This window comes from Suricata suricatta, chromosome 5 (assembly GCF_006229205.1).
Source record: "Suricata suricatta isolate VVHF042 chromosome 5, meerkat_22Aug2017_6uvM2_HiC, whole genome shotgun sequence".
NCBI classification, from domain to species: Eukaryota; Metazoa; Chordata; class Mammalia; order Carnivora; family Herpestidae; genus Suricata; species Suricata suricatta.
The window spans coordinates 14,120,095-14,140,260 of record NC_043704.1 but is presented as its reverse complement, the minus strand read 5'-3'; the positions used below and the strand labels follow the sequence as shown (position 1 = coordinate 14,140,260).

Below are 20,166 nucleotides of genomic sequence, written 5' to 3'. Positions count from 1 at the left end.
AGCCAGTGGAAAATGCAATCCGGTGGCATCGCAGCAACCACACCCCCGGCCACCAGCTAGGCAGCGGTGACGCCGCAGAGCTGCTCTCCTGTGCGCGGAAACCACAGGCTAACAGGCTCTTCCCTGCAGGCTGCTCGGCGCTGAGGCCACACCGCGGGGGCATAGCAGGCACCGCTGGTTTCCCAGAGAAAGGCCTGGTTTCCACAGCAGCGGTCACGCAGTGGCTCACCAGGGCCTCGCGGGCCGGCTCTGGGATCCAGCGGCTGTAGTACGTGTGGAACCGGGACAGCTGGTGGCAGCAGGGCGGGACTGGAGGCTCCAACTTGTCATAAGCTTGAAGCAGCAGACACAGCGCCAGAGGGTCCCGCTGGGTGTGGAGGAGGTCTGTCAGCACCGCCGTCAGATACGCCACGACGCTCTCTCCTGCAGAGGAATGAGACGTGTGGGGGCGGCCTGCTGGGGCCCGTCTGTGGCCTGTCGGGACACCCACCTCCCACAGGTATCCAAGACCCAGAGAAAGATGCCAATTCCGAGAGGGGTCACACAAACACGCCAGAGGGCAGATGCTATCACCACATGCCACACCAGGCTCCGTTCCACTAAACATGTGATCCACAGTCAGGCTTCAGGTCCCAAGGCCTGGAAGTGGTGCCCCAGGCCTAGAAGTGACGTGGAAGCCACCCAATGCCAAGATTTGCTTGGCGCTCGCCAATCCATTTCTTGGTCCTTGGCCCCTGAGCCTCCCACTGTGGTCAGACTGGGGCCACGTGACTGATTCAGCCACTTCCAGGCCTGGCTGAAGAGCCCCTGCCTGACGGTCCACTGTGTCTTCCTCTCCCAGTGACCCTGGAAGCCGTAGGTCGAGATGGTGCAGGCACAAGATGGAAGTGGCCTGGACCCCCGGCCTTCCTCCTCTAGGACACTCACTCACGAGAGCAACCTGACCTGTGTTGGACTATGACAAGGCCCAGAGAGAGACCCTTGCCCATTCAACCACTGCACATTAGGCCTTTTTTGTTACTGCAGCAAAGCTTGAGCAACCCTGACTAATCACACTGTTGGGATCTAGGGGTATTTCCTCGGTTCTCAGTTCCAGCAACTTCCAGCAAGTATGAAGGACTCACACCCTAGCATCGTGATGGCAAGAATAAACCTTGAAAACATCAGTGTTAACAGAGGTGTCTGGGCAACAGACAAAAAAAATGCATCATTACGAACTTATCCCTCCAATGACCAATTTCCTAGAAGCCCAGGGGCCCCTAGATTCCTGTCCCTACACGCTTAGCTCTAAAGGCCAGGCAGCCATCACTCCGAGGGTTGGTCTGAACCTTGCTGCCATGGGTTTTCAGCAATTATTCCCGGAGCCCTGGAATCACACCTCCCACCCCACAGAGACCCAGCTGGGTGATGCTCCCCGGACACACCGACTACACACAGGTACCTGCTTCGTGTTCCGTCCCAAGGAGCAACTTATTCCTGGCTTCCAGGGCTGCAGGGACCACTGCACTGAATGGGAACGTGAGCAGGATCATGTCTTCGTCCAGTAGGAATCCAATTTCCTCATCCAAGCCTTCGCTGCCCTCCACCAGGACATCTACCATGTCGAGAACATCTGAGACAGAAAAAAGACAGTCCAACCAAGGCTGGAGACAGGAGAGGACCCCACTGCAAAGGGCGCCATAGGCAGGGATACTTAAGACAATGTCTGAGAAGAGGCGGCATAAAAGCTAAACATCTCTGGGCGGACAGGCTTAATATCAAGTTTGATTCTAAACACACGAGGACATCACCTCTCATATTTCAAGATCTTTGCCATACGAGATATAGGATGATAATAGGCTGAAGTTGCCTCCAATGACACCAAGAAGCCCCAAAACCTTATCCTGGATATTCAGATGAATGAGGCAATATCGGAGAGGCCAAACAGAGTCAGGGTTGAAGCACAGATCCGAGCCCAGGTCTGGACTTCAAATCCCAACTCTGCTGTGCACTAACTGTGTGAGCCTGAGTTAATCACCTAACCTTTCTGGGCCTCAGCTGCATTATCATCAGGTAAAATGAGGATAACAACATCTGCCCCTCCAGGCGGCTTATGGGTTTCCAGGAGTTAGATCCATAAAGAGCTAAGATCAGCAGCCGGCACAGGAAACACGGCACAAAAATAACCCAGCAAACAGGCTCCATACGTACGCCCCCTCAGATAGCAAATAAGGCAATTTTCATTTCCAGGGAAGGCTGATCTTTGACTCAAAGGAACGGACACCTGCACCCTGTGTGAGAATTAACGTAGTTCCTATTTTCATCACTGATCTGCCACTGATCGTGGCTGGAGCTTCACGGGCCCCAGGAAGAAAGCGCAGCGGCGCCTACCGTCAATGTGCGAGATGGGAATGCTGACGTCGTCAGCCTCCTGCTTCGTCCCAGCGGCCTGCAGCGTGCTGGCTTCCTGGACGAAGTCGGATGCTCTGTCTGTGTAGGAATAGGGATTCGCCACCAACGTCAGTAAAACCTGGGCATCGAAGAGCCAAGCAGAAAACATTTAGGTGGTCACAAGTGAAATGGAAAAAAAAACCCAAAAGCCAAAAAACATCACCGGTAATATAAAGGGAAGAGCTAAAATGTTAACAGTCCCCGACAAGAACAATTTCTCTGCCGAGTTTTTTCTTTAACTTTTTGTTACAGAATTAAAAAAAAATTTCCTTTTGGTCTAAACCATTGCTTTTAATATCACCGTAAGCATACCACTGTTCTCTTTGTACAAAAACAAAACCCCAAAAGGAAATTAAATAGTACACAGTAACATGTTCCCATTTTACAGATTCTGAAACTCAGCAGAGTCTGACATCTCAGCAGGAATTAGGAAGGAAGCCCGAAACACAGGGCTTCTGGCACTGGTGCCTCAAAAATGCCTCCATCACGCTGAAGGCCACATCGCACGTTCATGGACACGCTCCTTCACACTGCACATAGGTGCTTACACGTTCCAGAAACTGAATCACGGTTTCCCTGGTCTCTTCCGGGGTGTCGTGTAAGTGCTCCAGCCACAGCTCCAGCTCTCTCCAGGTGTGCTCGAACACCCCCGTGTCCCGCAGGACCTGTCAGGGAGCAGAGCCGGGGTGTCAGGACAGAACCTGCGCCGCGAGGGGCCCAGGCGGACGCCATGGAGAGCCGGGAGCCCCGAGCGGGTCAGTCTCATCGGCGGTTTTACTTCCAAAGCCACCCTTTCACAGCAGCACTCCCGGACGTGAGGGAAATGAGGAGAGCCTTCTGCGCTCACCAAAGATCACCTAGCCCCTGGTCTTGCTGCTTACTGCTGTCCTTCAACTGCTGAATAATGAAAAGATAAAAAAAACCAGCTGCTGCTTCGGAGGCTGACTTCCAGAGCGGGATTTTCACAAAGACCCCAGGTAAACGAGCAGGACTCGGCCCCTCACAGCCACAAACCAGCAGCCTGCGTGACATTCTCCAAGATCACAAACCAGGACACAAGGCAGCAGCGTTTCTAAGAGAACAGGGTGTGTTAAGAGGGAGGACCTTGAGCCAGCACAATTATATGACGTCCCCAAATGGCCTGATGGCACAGACTCCCACCTCAAGAGCCCCAACAGTGCACCAAAGAGAGGCCCGACTGTGCCAAGCCCGCCCATGTTAACGACCACGAACCTGGGCTGGGGTCAAGTGCACACCTATAGGGAAATGGCAGCTTGTAAAGGTCAAGGCCAAGATGTTCACGTTCTTTAAGCAACTCAGGGGAGAAGGTTATAAGGCAACAAGATTATCAACGCTCCACAGATAAAATCTCTGCACCCCCAAAACAACGAACATGCTGTCTGTAGCATCTACAGCACCCGAGACATTTGCTGGGCAGCAGAAATGAGATTTCCTACAGCAACATCCAGACCTGAGGGTAGCCCTACAGAATGAGGACCAAGGGTGAAGAAGAGAAGCTAACAGTCCAACTCCCCGTTCCCTTCCAGTGACTGTGAGGATACCTGTGCCGTGGGTGATGGGTGAGATCAGAAGGGCTCAGCCCCGGAGAAGGCGGAGTCTAGACACGGGGGGGGGGGGGGGGGAGGCCCCGCCCACCCCCCAGATCCCCCGGAGGCTGGAAACCTAACACTGCAGTGAGCTTACAACGTGCTGGGCATCACCTACTACTCAACCTCACGCACACTTGCCTTTGCAATCCTATGGTTTCATCCTTCTCCTTCACCATGGGAAAACAAAGTTCGGTGAAGTTGAGTAATTTGCCCAGTGCCACCCAGGAAGGGGTAGAACCAGGACTCAAATCCAGGAACTACTTGAAAGCTCATGTTCTCCACTTCACTGTGCCGCCTCTCGGGAACGCAGCTAAGTTTAGACATGATAAATTAAAACTGCCTTAAAACCTCCTATTTTTAAGTTTACAGAAGCCCTGACACATCCTTAACTCAACAGCTGTTTACTAAGTACCTGCTATCACGAAGATGGTGAATAAGCTTCCCGGAATTAGGAACTGGTAGGGAATGCTCACCTTTATGATCAGAAGTTTGGTGGATGACTTGAGCTGGAGATGGCTACTGCTCACAAACATTTTCATCAGTAAGTAAAATACGGATCGTTCTCCGCCAATGATTTCTGCATCCGGGCCTTCCTGGAGTTGGAACGGTAGCAGATTACAAACAGTGCATGGGTCACCGTACGCTGAGGCCAATATGGCTCTAGGCCTCTCATCTCACCTCATTTTAACTACACTTGGCAAGGCTGCCGGGATTTTACACCAGGAGGCTCAGAAAGCCAGGTGCTCAACCAAAGCCCCAAAAGGCAGCTGAGTAATTGTACCCATTTCAACGAGATGCCGGTGCCAACAGGGTCGATTGCTTCCATGTAATTTAGCCTTCCACAAAGCCTTGTGAGCTTTGAACACACGCCTCAGAGAAGTTCATGGGGCTCCAGATCCCTGGCCCAAATGCTACCGAGGCTGCGTCTGGCTGGCGTCCCTGCAGCCCCTGGTCACGAGGATGACCCTGACCGTGTGAAGTGCTGGTGTTCATGAAGCCCAGCAAACCTAATCTTACAAACAGATGGTGGGGCACAGGATATAAATTAGTAGTTCAATACCAGTTCTTTCAAAGTTGAGAGGCCTCCCTCTGTTCACTTTCCAAATGAATCACCAGGATCCCACTAGCCCTGTTCAACTGGGGTAAAAAAAAACTCAATGACACCCCGGGCTGTTCATCTCTCTGGTGCCTGTGGCAGTGACCTCACAGTGGGGTGCAGAGGTAGAGAGCAGGGCTGTGGGCAACACTGGACCCCCCAGCTGTGGCCGGTGCCCTGTGGGGGTGTCCTAACCACGCCAAGCCCCGGCTGCCACGTCTTTACATGGTGGTAGAGGTGTGGAGGCACAGGGCACACGGGTCAATCCTCAACTACGACACAGGTGAACCTCAGGAGGGGACCCAGGAGGGAATGCATGGATCCCAGTGCCCCCGCATTCTCACGCTTTTCTGGAAATACGACTTGTACAAATACCTACATACATTTCCATGCTATTGGTCCCATTAAAATTAGAAAAAAATTTTTTTTTATTTTTTGAGGAAAAAAAAAAGAGAGCGAGTGAGCATGAGTAGGGGAGGGGCAGAGACAGAGAGGGAGACACAGAATGTGAAGCAAGCTCCAGGCTCTGAGCTGTCAGCACAGAACCTGATGTGGGGCTCGAACACACACACCATGAGATCATAACCTGAGCCGAAGTCAGTTGATTAACCGACTGAGACATCCAGGCGCCCCTGGTTCCAGAGAATTTTAAATAAGATCTAAGTCACTTAAAAAGCCATCATCAGAGCTACAAAGAAACACACTCAGATGATGCTTCATTTTGCCTGGGCATTTTCCCTCTTTGGACAGAAATGGAATGGCATCCTGTGCTTAAATACACAGGTGACTCTCTGCTGCAGGCTGAGTTCCCTTTATGAGTCAACAGTACATTCTCCAGAAGGTCCTAGAGGGGTCATGAGAGGCAGGGGAAAATGCCAGCTCTCTTTACTGATTTTGGCACCAGCCTCGGCCCTCTCCTGGCTGGTATCTATCTCGATCTCTGTCTTAAGTTCTTCCAGGACGAGGACAAAGAAGAAGGGATGTATTTTGTATTTATTTCCAAAAGGGGTTTAAAATGACAGGCAAAATGTAAAGTACTCAGGATAAAAGCAAAAACAAAAACTCTGAATACCCACCAATGACCCTGTTTCAGTAAGGACACACTCAACATCCTACTTTTGCAAAAGCAAAGAGACTCACAGGCCTCCTGGTTCATGACTCGGGACCTGGCCTCTGCTCCAGACATGTCTAAGAGGGGAACCGTGCAGGTCTTTTTTATGACCAACCACTGGGTTCTGATCCAGTTAGAAATTTCCAGGCCAAAACACCGGCAGGCCGGGAGTGAGGGAACAGCGGGCAGAGGCTGTCCGCTTCCTACCTGGGCCTTGAGCCACAGGAACTTGCTGGCGGGCAGCTCCAGTGCCACCTTCAGGATGTGGTGCTGCAGGATGGGGGGCACCTCCTCCCGGAGGCCCTGCTCTGAGATGACGCCTGTGGCAGAAAAGAGGGAAACGGACCGGAAGTCATGGGCAGGGAGGTGCCCAGCGAGGCTGCCCCTGGTCACAGGGGCCAGACAAGAACTCCAACTGCAGAAAGAAGAAACGGGCCTGGGGGCTCTCTCCTCTTCTGCCCAGACACAGCCCCACCCGGCACACCTTCCCCTCTCTCGGTCTATCCAGATCTCCAGCAGAAAGCCCTAACGCCACTTGCCCCAAGTGGCCCCTTGGCCCGCAGTGACCTCTCCCTACAGTGTGAAGCCTGGCACCTCCCGCTGCCCCCTGGGTGCCGTCTCTCATTAACGTTACCCAGGCCAAGAGGCACTGGCCTTGCTGACCAGACCGTGGCCACTGAGCCCCAGACTGCGTCCTCCCCCGCTGGCCTGATTCCTGTATTTCCCTTTGCTCGGAGCGACACAGTGCTAGATACCGAACAGCCGCCTCTCATACATTTCATACTCTCACAGCAAAGAGAAGCTTTCGCCTTTAAACAATTAAAAAGTTAATTACAGCTTTTAGAATTATTCCAACAGCTTCTATAAACCCCAGGAATGACGCTCCTGCAAGTTTTCCTCTGTGGGCCAATTACAAAGTGATTAAGCACACTTTTCCAGCAAGGAAGCCTGACCAGACAAGCGGAACGTTACTTTTACAAGATGTGGTTCGAACCTGACTCACTGGGTAAAACATGAGTAACTATGTCCGAAGCGCCCGTGCATGAGCGGGACGTCCCTTCTCAGGGACTCTAACGTCTGCACCGAGCTCCTCCGAAGCCAGGCTTTAGAGTTCATGTCACACGATCCGATTTGTCACTTATCTAAGGCAGACAACTCGGGCAGCCTGGCTTCTCCCTTCCGTGCCCACTGCTGCTAAGTACTCATCTGGTATTTACTTAAGGACCACTGGATTTCTGAAAAATATTAGTGCGAACACAAATAAGCAGTCTGGTGGATGGGGCACACCAGCCACACTGCCCTCCGGGCTCCCCAGGCCTCAGCTCCGGTTCTGACCGCTTCCTTCCCCCCGGCCGGCACACAGAGCAGAGGGGTCGCTGCCGGCCCCGGAGACGCACCTTTTAGGAGCTTGCTGAAGTCGAAGTTGTACTGCATGACCATGTGCGGGACCACCTTCTGGTACAGGCATATGACCTGCAGCAGAACGGCCTTCAGAAGAATGGTTTCCGCATCATCTGAACCAAGATAAAACACCTCAGGTTAGGAAACACTCGTTCTTCGTCCTTAATCAGCAGGTAGTATGCAGTCAACACAGGCGGAAGGCGGAGGTGAGATGCAGCCATGCGGAAGGCAGAGGCCACAGTCGGATCCCTACAGAGTCTACAGGGGCAAAGTCGAGGCTGTTCAAACAGGCTGGGTTTAAGTCCTCATTTCGGGGCCGTAACCTTGGATAGGTTAAAGTGACTGTCTCTCTGGGCTTTAGCGTCTTCCTTGAACAACGGGGATGAAATAGGATGTAGAGGGAAGGTAAGAAGCCCGCTTCCTGGCAGGCCAACAACGAGGTCTGAGTCAATGTATCTCATTCCTGGGCAGAGGGACCGTGAAGCCCACCTCTATCTGCACAGCCAAAGAGAGGCCCCCACGGAAAGGCCAGAGCACAGGGCGCCCAGCCCTCAAGTCCTTAGCACATCACGGTGTTTACGTAAAGCCTAGGCACATTGGCAATAGATGCCTCCAAGACCCCTGTAGGCTGGAGGTGTCCCCAGCTGCCTGTGTCACCCCTGTCTGCAAAGAGCAGGGCCCCGCGCAGCCCTCACCGCACTGGGGAGCCACGCAGGCGGCAGGAGTCCAGGTGCCCCTTTTCTTTCCTTTCTCATCATCCTGTTTGGTCTCCTGCTTCCGAAGGGACTGCCAGACCCACACGATGGTGTTCAGGTCTGGTAAACTCTACAAGGGAAAACACAGTCACATCAAACAAGGGAGAGAGATGGAGATGAACCCACTAAGGAGAAGCAAAGCGCAAAGGGGAGACACGAGCACACGTGTGTGCGAGTGTGTAAGGGACGGGACCTGGGGGAAGAACGAGCCCGAAGGTGTACCACACGCGATGATAATCACAACAAAGCCTCGTTCGCCAGAACAGGACACTGGGAACGAAGAAACACGTCCAGTGACAGCAGGGCGCCGTGTCCACCGCGACCTCGGCTCCTCTGGGCAGGGACCCCGTCTGCAGGTGCCCACCCTTCCTTACTCATCAGAATGGCTCCCAAGCCACCCCTCGCCGTGGCCCTGACCCGTGTGCATGCGGCGGTGGGGGAGAAAAGAGCACATCAGCTTCTAATGACTTGAGGTCCCAGGAGCACCCCGACCCCAACCCTGCATCTCATTCTGCACTTGTGCCCTGTGCTCCCAGCACTGCCTCTTCCACTGGCATGCTTGCCCGTGACAGCTGCAAGGAAAGCCCTGGAAACTCCCCCGGAGAGGCCAAACCCACCCCTGCGCCCACCTTGCTCAGGGCTTCTCTGAAGAGGCGCACGAACTCTTCCATCATCGCAGACGTGTACACGCCGGATTCCTGCCAGGCCTCCTTATCCAGGCAGTGCTCGATCGTTTTTAATGCTCTTTTCAGAATGACGGAAATGAGGGATAAAGCTGTGTGTTTCACAGATATGCTGTCCAACTGGGAAGAAGAAGGGGTAAAGCCCCACGTCTGTAGGCTGCTCTGCGGACACAGCTCTCCCAAGCCCCAGGTGTGGCTGCCTCTGGCCTCCCGGGGCTCATTCCCAGGGCAGGCCACACGAGCCAGGGACCCTTGCTCTGTGAGAAGAGGTGGCCTGGGGCCCCAGCTCCCTTGACCTACAACAGATCTGACCTCAGCACCTGCTCAAGCGAGGACTATAAAAGGAGTGGCTGATAGTTATTCTCAATTTTGTTTCACTGTCTGTGTTTGGGTACATCTTTTCTAACAGCCCCTGGGCTCACAGGCATTATCCACACCAAGAACAGTCATGATCTCACCAGCACCCAATCAGCCCCAAGCAGCACCCACCGTCAGGCACGCAGGTGACAAGAAAAGGCACACAGTAGGAAAAACCACCTGCAGCCTTGGTAGGTATGCAGCCCCCAAACACAGGCTGGGGGACCTTCCTGAGGACAGCCGGGACCGTCCTGAATCCTCACTGGCTGTAGAGATTGAGCAGAATACAAGAACCGGAGCTATTGTCAAAATGGGGGTCCCCCTGGGAGATGCCACCTCAGGCCCCGCCCTGAACAAGTCAGGCAGGCCCAGGTGCATCCCGGTGCAGTATGGGCTGGGGAGAGCCAGCTGGGCCACCGCAGAGTGACACGCAGGGAGAGACATGGAACAGCTTGCTGCGTTACAAACGCGGCATTCCAACGAGCCGGGGGTTCATTTCCTGCGTGTGCTGTATGCCAAGGCAGCACTACATTAAGTGCCCCAAGCCAGCAAGGAGCCCCTCCCCATAACCCCTTCAAAGGCAAGGCCCCTACAAGCATTCATGTGTACACGCTGCCTCCAAACGGCGCATTTCTGATTTCTACAGTTAGCTTACTCTTTTCTTTGTGATCCTAAAATCAGAAATTATGCTATTAAAAACTGTGAGATAATACTGTATGGGAAACTATAACACACACACGCACGCACACACACACGCACGCACACACACACACACGCACACGCACACGCACACAGCCCACAGTCATAATGACACTCCGGAGACACACCTGAGTCGCTGGCCTCACCCTCACGGTCGGGAAGGGCCCACTGAGGACAAGGCTAAGGCCTGCACGGGACCGCAGCACCGGCCAAACAGATAGCGCACCCCCATCCTCGCCCTGCAGTCACCCCATCCAGGGGGCAGACACCTGCTGGGGCAAAACCCTCTGTCCTGAAACTGCCCTGTGAGAGGAGTGGACGGCCTTCTGTTCCAGACTGACTGCCGGAGGCAACTCCCATGGCACGGGTACGGCCACCAGTGACATGGTCCGCCACCCAGAAAGAGGCAGTGTCTGACACACGCCTTTCAACTGTTTCCTTGAAGGCCCTTTGAGATAAAACAGCTTGTGTCTCCCACCGGAAGGACGGGTAAGTGAGCAGGGTCCCCATTTTGGTTGTTATGATTTGGTCACCGGAACAAAAGGCCTTTCTGCCCAGCCCCACACTGGCCTCCCTGCTCCTAGCCCACAAGTTACTCCCAGCACACACCCTGGACGGGCATCAAAAATGCAGATCCCCGGGGCACCTGGGTGGCTTAACTGGTTAAAGGTTTGACTCCTGATTTCAGCTCAGGTCATGATCTCAAAGTCATGGGATCAAGCCCCTCGTTGGCCTTCATGTTGAGTGTGGAGCCTGCTTGGGATTCTCTCTCCCTCTCTCTCTGCCTCTCCCCTGCTCACATGCTCCCTCTCTCTCTTAATGCTGAGCCCCGCTGCACACTGTAGGGAGTCCTCACCACTCGGCGCTGACTGCCCCATCCCCACTAGGGCCACCTCATGCCTGCACGACCCACCACGGCTCACCCTCATTTCACCTCATTCATGAATTTCTCCATGAACACATCCTCTCAAAATGCCCAAAACAGCTGATCCTCAAAGTAAATGTTCTCCAGAAATTGTAACGCTATTCACTTAAACCACAAGGGCAAATTTCAGTCCTGCCCCTTCCACAAATCCCCAGCTAACACTTTCGCATGTGAAGTGGGGCCATAGCTGAACACACCTCGCTTCCTCTGAGTCCGTCAGGCTCCCACCCTCAGGTGAGCACAGAGGTCCTGGCAGTGCTGGAGCAGCAGGACCCCTGGCAGGAACGTGCCTGGGGCCCCAGGGGCCCCGCTGAGTGGATACAAGGAAAGCCTGAGGCTCACTGATGAAACACCATCCAATAAACCCAGGCAGGCACTCTCAGAACAGTCCCCAGCACGGCCAGTGTAGGGAACAGGAGAAGGTTCTAGAAGTGACCACTTACATTCAACGCCTGGGTGAACATCGTCTTATTGCACACCAGGGGCACGGTGGTCACCATCACCATGGCCAGGAGCCGAGGCAGCGGGATGAACTCTCTGGTCTGAAAGGCCCGGGAGACATCTGGCTGGGCATCATAGATCTATGACAGAAAAGACGATGAGCAGCCGCAGGTTCCGTTTCACACCAGGCACGGTGTCGCCGCCCCACAGCGAAGTGGGTCCAACCCAACGATCATAGCGAGGAACGTCCAGGGGCCGCTCTGGAACCAGTTCGTGAGACTGACCCCCAAACCTACTCGCTAGAGAAGAGTCCGGGCACGAGACTGCCGAGGGCAGTGACCTTACAGCAGAGCTCTGCCCGCAGCCCGGGGACCTCTTATAACCCCGGACGGCACGCCAGTCACTGCGGGGCCTAACCACCGTCACCTGACAGCCCTCAACGCCTTCCATCATCTCGGTAATACTTCGTGACAACCCTTCTTTTTATTTATTTTTTAAATGTTTTTTTTTTTTACTTATTATTGAGACAGAGAGAAACAGAGCATGAGCGAGGGAAGGGCAGAGGGCGAGGGAGGCACAGAATCCTAAGCAGGCTCCAGGCTCTGAGCTGTCAGCACAGAGACTGAGGTGGGGCTCAAACCCACGAACTGTGAGATCATGTCCTGAGCCAAAGTCGGACACTTAACCGACTGAGCCACCCAGGCAAGCCCATGACAACCCTTTAGGATAGGGATTTTTTACACGGCAGCTTAAAACACTCACGGATGACAAAGCTGGATCTCAGCAAGGTTACGAAGTTCCCCAGGGGCACAGGGCTAGGAAGCAGTGAAGGGAGGGCTCGCACCCAGGCCCGCAAAGGCCGTGCCCTTGGCTCCCCTCCACTGGAGAGGGCAGAACCAGGGCAGCTCCCATGGGCAGGGGACAGGGTGGTGGCCACAGGCCTCCCTTCCCCAGCGTGAGGCGCAAACTGCCTTCTTGCCCCAAGATACACATGGGGAGTGCACGCGCTCAAGAGCCCGTCTGACAGACCAGCCTAGGGGGAGGCTGGGGGAACATTCCAGCTGCTTCTCCCCCAGGCAGACCGCCAGGCAGAGCGCGCCCCACAGCGCTGCCGCAGAAGGTGCAGCGGCCCCTCCGCGGTGGGGACAGGAGGCAGCCTCCGATGAAACACTCACACACAGGCACCCAGACAGACAGTGTCATTCCACTGCGTGTCTTAAGCTGTTCTAAGCACTTAGAGCAGCGGTCCTTAAACGCGGTGCCCCAGCTCACACCTCTCACCAACGTCAGCCTCGAGGTGCCAAAACGCATGACGGTCTCCCTCCAAGGGAAATCTGGACAAAGGAGATGATTTTGCCTTAACAGAGTCAAAAGGCGTCCAGCTCCAAGTTCAGCTCAGCGCAAAGCAGGATGTCCCCCGAGGACCAGGACGTCGCCCCTGCAGCCCCGCGGGACAGGTCCTTGGGCCTTCCCGCCGGCCAGCGGCTCGTCGCAGCCCCTCCCGCGGCCCCTAACCCGGGCCAGAGCCCCCGGGGTTTTACCTTGTTCAGAAGTTTGATGTTATTTGACCAAGTGGACTTTGCCCTCGGGAGAAAGGAAAACGTCACTTCCTTGAAGTACTTGTTCAGCAAGTCCGGGCACACCTGGAGGATGCGCACCACCAGCTCGGCCACCAGCTCATCGTCCGCCGCACGCTTCAAACCCAACAGGAAGTGCAGGAGCGTCAGGTTCCCGCCTCTGCCAGGGAGGACAGAGCGACAAGGGTCAGCAGGAATTGCCACAGCATGCCCAGAGCTCAGGGACAGAACTGCAGCACCTCGAAATTGCCCTCGGGAAACACAGCGACTGGCAAACTTCACCTTTGAATATCCCTTGTGACACAAAGCGGGGTGTTTCTGTGGCCTGTGGGGTTCCAGCTCCCCAACAGAGGACTTGAATCTCACCCCTCCATTTCTGAGTGGCTGAAAAAGTCTCTATGTTGTTCTGTCTCCAATCTCCCATTCCCTGCCTCTTGAGTTCCATCTGACTTTTATTGATTTGGGGGGAGGGAGGGGCAGAGGGGGGGAGAGAGAGAGAATCCCAAGCAGGCTCCACGTTCAGCATGGAGCCTAACACTGGAGCTCGATCCCACGACCCTGAGATCATGACCTGAGCTGAAACCAAGGGTCTGACACTGAACTGACTGAGCCACCCAGGCACCCCTCCATCTGACTTTTAAAGAGAAGGAAGAAACCTGCTCTCTGTGTCCACCCTGGCCACCTACCAGTCTACCCAGAAGTCAAGGCTAACATAAAGAAAGGGCCACACCTACAGGGAGGAATTCCCTCCCAGAGTTTCACCGTTGGATTTTCCTGACCTCTTTCCTCCAACACACGTGAAAACGCATGTATGTAAATAAATATATATGTAAACATTAAGTATAAAAATACAGAGAACGCATTTAACTTTTGAAAAGATCTTTACGTGAAGTGCTAAGGAACTGGCCCACAGCCCATAGTGCCATAAATTATTTCTAAAACTTAACTAAATGGCTCAGAGTCTTTCCACAGGCTTTCTGCCTCCTCTGTTTCTAACATATATCAAATTCCTAGGCCTTCACTGAGCCGCTGCAAGAAACTAAGAGAAAAAACAACCTACTATAGGAAAATACTCAAAACGTGTCCCTAAGCGAACAGTTTTTAAAAGACCATAAAAATAAGAATCAGGAAAACCTGTGGATGTTAAAACTTGCATAAAGGAAGCAACAAGCCCAGGATCTACACAGCCAAGCCCATAGCACTCGAGGGTTTCCCCCAGACCCTCCTGAGGGAGGATGCCTTTCACACCTGCCTGTCCCTGGGAAGTCGTAAAATCCGGACCGTCTCAGAACGTCTCGTTACATGCCACGTTCGTAGCTTCCAGGATCCTCACTCTTCTGAATCCCCTTATAAACTGACTAAAATGGGGGCGCCTGGGTGGCTCAGTCAGTTAAGCGTCCGACTTCGGCTCAGGTCGTGATCTCGCGGTTCGTGGGTCTGAGCCCCGCGTCAGGCTCTGCGCTCACAGCCAGCTCAGAGCCAGGAGCCTGTCTTCAGATCCTGTCACTTCCTCTCTCTCTGACCCTCCCCTGCTCACGCGGTCTCTCTCTCTCTCTCTCTCAAAAATAAATAAAAACATTAAAAAAAATAAAAACAGTAATAAAAAACTGACTAAAACAAAGATACAATGTGACAGCTTTACACATAATAAAACATTTTTCAAAATTTGAACTAGAGGGTAATTTTGACCAGAAAGCTATCCTTCAAAACACATAAAACTCTTGGAGCGCCTGGGGTGGCTCAGTCAGTTGAGCAACCACCTCTTGGTTTTAGCTCAGGTCATGATCTTGTGGTTTCGCGGGTTTGAGCCCCGCTGGGCTCTGTGCGCACGGTCTGGAGCCTGCTTGGGATTCCCTCTCCCACCCCCACCCCAGCTGGTGCTGTCTCCATTAAAATAATAAACTTAAAAAAAAGTTTAAAATTCTTAACACGAAAATCTCACGAACAAAAGTTTGTGCTGTCAAGCGAACACCATGTTAAATACGACAAAGTGTGCACTAAAGATACTTTGCACACCCACATTATTTTCTCGGACAACGTGATAGAGCGAAGAACATATTTCCACAGCGTACAACACACACCAGCCACCGCTCTGGACAGCTCCCGTGCTCTGCCTCCCCGAGGCGGAGACTGACTTCATTTCCATTTTACAGACGAGGCAGCAGAGGCGGAGGGCAGTAGTACCTGGCAAGGTCTCAGAGCGGACCCCAGAGTCTCTTCTCTTAACCCCCACACCAGGAGCTGGCAAACTGGCCCACCACCCATCTCTGTACGTAAAGCTTTACGGGAACACGGTTATACTTCTGCCCTTAGAGAAGAAGTTTACCAACCCCCCCGCCTACCCTATAGTGCCTTGCTTTCCAACAGCCACTGTGTGCCAGGCACTGTCCTGGACGCTGGGGATCCCACATACCAGCCTCTGTTCACACTGATTCTCATCTATCAGGTCATGAACAAACAAATAAGTAAACATGCAAGGTGATGGTAAGTCACAGTCAAGAGCAAGGCAAAAGCACAGGGAGAGTGGAGGGCTATTTCAGGAAAAGGCTGCCAGGAACGGGCTCTCAGATGTGGTGACGTGTGCGCAGAGACCTGAATGGAGGGAGGGAGCAAGCCTCACCTCTGCTGGGCAAACACGTCAGTTTCCACAAAACTTTCCATTAATGCCCCACAAACAAGATTCCCTTCCTCTCCCCTAAGTGCAAACATTTGCCTTCTGCCCCTGGCTTCAAAAACTGACACAAGCCACAGCTTATTTGAACAGACCCACACCCACAAGTTGATTCAAATACACTCATCAAATGATCTAGTTTATGGGTCTTACCTAAGGGGGAAAAAAGCACATGTGTTTTAAGCGTGGTGTTACATCATATGAGACGATAAAAGTCCGCTTCTCCCTGCACTTTACCAGGAAGGCCAGCTTATTTTCGCTGATGAGAGAAAAGCTACACTACCACCGAAACAAAGTTGACAGGAAAAGAAATGATGCGGCAAGTTAATTCATAATAATCTCAGGATCAAATCAAGTCACAAGCAGGGAGAAAAATGTAAATGGTGTTGCTCCATTTTGAAGGAATCAGTCATTTCCTACCTGGTTGAAACTAACCCAAACCATCCATATCCTTATGATAAAAATGCCACAGAGGTAAAAATAAATAAATAACCAAGTAAATAAATATAGGTATTTAAAATGAACAGAAAATATACGTAATACTTTTATTGTCAAGTGGGAAGAAAAGCAGGTTGATAAATCTAACATCAGGCTATTCTGATTATTAAAAAATAGTAACATTGATGTGTGTTACTGTTAGACCAGAAGTCTAAAAGAATGTCATCTAAGCCATCTGCTAGGGACTTTATATTTCCTTACTGATGAGATGCTGCCATAATTGCACAACATGAAACAAAACTTTGAAATCCAGATCCATCCATCCATCCATCCATCCATCCATTTTAGAGAAAGGAGGCAGCAGAGAGAGGGAGGGGGAGAATCCCAAGGAGGCTCTGCACTGTCAGCTCAGAGCCCAACATGGGGCTCAATTCCCCATGAGATTGTGACCAAGCTGAAATCAAGCTTAACCGACAGAGCTTGAGGAACACACACCCGCCATTCACGCGTGCGCTACGTACCTGCCAGCGGTACCGAAAGATGCATCATAGAAATTAATCCCGTGCTTGAGTGAACAGCAGAGATCCATCAGGAAGGTGTGAACGAGCTCCCTCACCATGGTCTTCCCTGCGTCCTCAGACGGGGCCTACGAGAGGTTGTTAACGTGCAGTGAAAACCTCAAGTCCCTGAGCCCCAGTAACGACAGAGTAAAACACTGGGCAATACCACAGGGCCAGAGAAGACATTATAAATGCATGGTATCGTTAAAAAAAAAAAACCCCAAAGAACAGAAACACCAATCAAGATAAAAAACACTCTCATGTGGAATACGGAAAGAATAAACTAGATTAGATAATAAATTACAAAAACAAAACAAAACAAAAAAACACACCAAGCTCGTAGATACAGAGAAGAGACTGGTGGTTGCCAGAGGTGGGGGTTGGGGGAGTGAAGAAAATGGGTGAGCTGTTTTTGTTTTAGTTTAAATAAGCTGAATTTAAAAAGAAAATATTTATTTTTAAAACTGAACAAACAGGGAGTCGCTGGAATAAGAGACAACAGATAACGGGACCTCGTATGTCCTTTCTTCTTGGCTCCACGCACTCCACGGTAAGGATTCTCATTTAATTTCTGCGGCAGGCCTGAGTTGGGCAGGGCAGAGATGACTGCACCATTTCACATAAGGGCAAACGCACAGTGGAGACTCCACTGCATTAGCAAGTACGGAGCAGATGAGAATCCGGGCCCCCATTATTACAGAATCTCTCTTGGGGCGCCTGGGTGGCTCAGTCTGTTAAGCATCTGAATTTGGCTCAGGTCATGATCTCACAGTGTGTGGGTTCAAGCCCCACATCGGGTTCCATGCTGACAGCTCAGAGCCTGGAGCCTGCTTCAGATTCTGTGTCTCCCTCTCTCTGCCCCCCTCCACTTATGTAAGTGAGTGCACATGCTCCCTCGCTCTCTCAGAAATAAACAATTAAAAAAAAAGTCTCTTTACAGCACACATATCAATTAGAAAATAATTTTCCTAAGCTTCTATTTGCTTTTACATTGTGATCTTGTGATATAAGAAATAAATACAGTTGACCATTGAACAACACAGGTTTGAACTGCCCAGGTGTGCTTATGTGTACTTTTTTCCCATAAATACAGTACAGTACTATTAATGTATTCTCTGAGGATTTCCTTAATAATATTTACTTTTCTCCAGCTTATGTTATTGTAAGGATACAGTTTAGGATACATAAAACATACAATATAGGTTAATCAACTGTTTATGCTATGGATAAGTCTTCTAGTCAACAGTAGGCTATAAAAATTTTTTTTAGTATTTATTTATTGTTGAGAAAGAGAGAGAGAGGGAGAGAGAGAGCACAAGCAGGGGAGGGGCAGAGAGAGAGGGAGACACAGGATCTGAAGCAGGCTCCAGGCTCTGAGCTGTTAACACAGAGCCTGACGTGGGGCTCAAACCCATGAACTATGAGATCATGACCTGAGATGAAGCTGTATGCTTAACTGAGTCACCCAGACACCTCAAGTTTTTTTTTTAATATTTATTTATTTTGAGAGAGACAGAGAGGAAGAGAGACAGAGAGAGAGAATCCCAAGCAGCCTCTGCACCACCAGCACAGAGTCTAAAGTGGGGCTCAAACTCATGAACACCAGATCACAACCAAGCCGAAATCAAGAGTTGGACGCTTAACCGACTGAGCCACCTAGGTGCCTCATCCCCAGGAATTCCTGGCAGGGAGCCCCTAGGACCCCTGTGATTTCCTGTGTGATGGGGGTAAGGCCAATTCTCACACATGGCGCCAAAATCCCCTGGAATGTCCTAGGTGGTAGGAACACCGTTTGTTCTAATGAGGCACGTCTTAATGGGCTCCTGATAACTTCCAGCTGGACACCAGAATGTAACCCGTGATGAGAGCATCACTGAACTCCCTGAATTTGTATGTCCTCACCTATAAAGTAGACACATTAAAAAATAATTTAAAAATACTCTTAAGAGGGGCAAGTTTTAACCTGAATTTTTAAACAAGCTTAACAATGACTTAATCTCCCTTGCTCTTTTGAATAAAATTCCATGTTTGGGAGTGTTTTTATTAAGCCCCGGAGGCTTCCTGCTAATAGAGCATACAAAACCTGTTCAAAACCAGAGGACGCGGGCAAGTCACAAAGATAAAAGGAGGTAAGACACAGGGCTCTTGAGAGGGAAAGCACTATAAAGTTCACAGGAAGTCCGAGCCCGCACTACTCTGGCCAAGTCCATGTTCAGAAATGCCCTGAGGAAAATCAGAACGAGGATTAAAAGCCTTGGGTCAGCTTGAGAGCAACTGTTCTAATTCAACACTTGGGGAACTATTACAAAATAAATTACACATGTCCGTAGGTGAGGAAATTGGGCTTTTCCTAGACAACTTGGGATCCTGAAGCAAAAGCCACAGGCCTTGAAATTCTAGGAGCTGGTATGAACAGAATGGAGAGGGGAAAGAGGGACATGAGAGGAGGAAGAGAGCCTGGTCAATGCTATGCGTCAGCAGAAAACCAGCATGTCGCTCAGCTAAAGGGAGTAACAGCTGTCCCTTTAAGAAAAAAAAGTCTGAAATCATAATACCTTAGGGATTAGAAATAATCTTGTAAAAATAAAACCACACGTTTAAAAGATTACATTGCACTTAAGAGGAGAATTAATAGGACCAAGAGCCAAGAGAAACGGATCGAACGAGGGACTCAGGGGGGCACGTTCCCGGGCTTCGGGAGGCTCACACGCGGACAGCGAGGTCATCTCAGACCCCCCAGGACTTACCTTGCCGTGTTCCAGGCTCACGTCCACAACCCCGTTCCAGCTGTAGAGGGCTGCTATGTGGTTCAACAACTGCCCCGTGAAGAAACGTACCTTCTGGGTTTTTGTGATGTTTTTATTTTGAACTACCTGCAAACAAGAGAACAAACCAATTTCGAGGGGTTCGATTTTCAGGACAGTGTGTACTGTTCTTCATTACCAAAATCACGTGGGCCCACGGCAAAATATTGGACCAAGAAAAAAAAAAAAAGGAAAAACATAAAGAGAAAAGCAAAGTCCATTCACATCCGAACTGCCCTCGGATCCGGTCAGCATCTCGGTGGATCTCCCGTCAGCCCTCCACCCGCATCACGCAAGATGCACGCGCGCTACGGCAGTGCTTTGGTTTTGCATCTCTGAGATCTTAGACAGCTTTCTGCCTACTTTTACTTAAATAGCATGAACTGTTCCCACATTATTGAGAACTCCGTTAGCACATCATTTCAGAGGGCTATCGTTCTAGTGACCAGAATTTGTGTCACTGTTCCCCAGGGCGGCTTACCATTCCTGCACTTATGTCAGCATCTGCACCCTTGGGCAGAGTCCTGCCTGCATCCCGGATTATGCACTGGGAATCATGCCCAAGGCCTCGGCTGCCCTCAAACCCACTCCCGGAGCCTCTGGGGATG

General features: G+C 51.5%; 1 protein-coding gene across 1 annotated transcript in view; it reads right to left on the bottom strand.

The window, feature by feature from the left end:
* URB1 (URB1 ribosome biogenesis homolog) overlaps positions 1-20,166 on the bottom strand; it is a 67,875-nt gene that overhangs the window by 34,079 nt on the left and 13,630 nt on the right. Inside the window, exons 7-19 of the mRNA XM_029938666.1 lie at positions 19,502-19,627; positions 16,716-16,840; positions 13,050-13,245; positions 11,511-11,648; positions 9,033-9,206; positions 8,344-8,473; positions 7,645-7,761; positions 6,455-6,567; positions 4,514-4,633; positions 2,979-3,095; positions 2,371-2,509; positions 1,442-1,612; positions 230-423 (exon numbers count right to left, since the gene is read on the bottom strand). Coding sequence (XP_029794526.1) covers positions 230-423; positions 1,442-1,612; positions 2,371-2,509; positions 2,979-3,095; positions 4,514-4,633; positions 6,455-6,567; positions 7,645-7,761; positions 8,344-8,473; positions 9,033-9,206; positions 11,511-11,648; positions 13,050-13,245; positions 16,716-16,840; positions 19,502-19,627 — 1,860 coding nt within the window. The remainder of the gene's footprint in view (positions 1-229; positions 424-1,441; positions 1,613-2,370; positions 2,510-2,978; positions 3,096-4,513; positions 4,634-6,454; positions 6,568-7,644; positions 7,762-8,343; positions 8,474-9,032; positions 9,207-11,510; positions 11,649-13,049; positions 13,246-16,715; positions 16,841-19,501; positions 19,628-20,166) is intronic.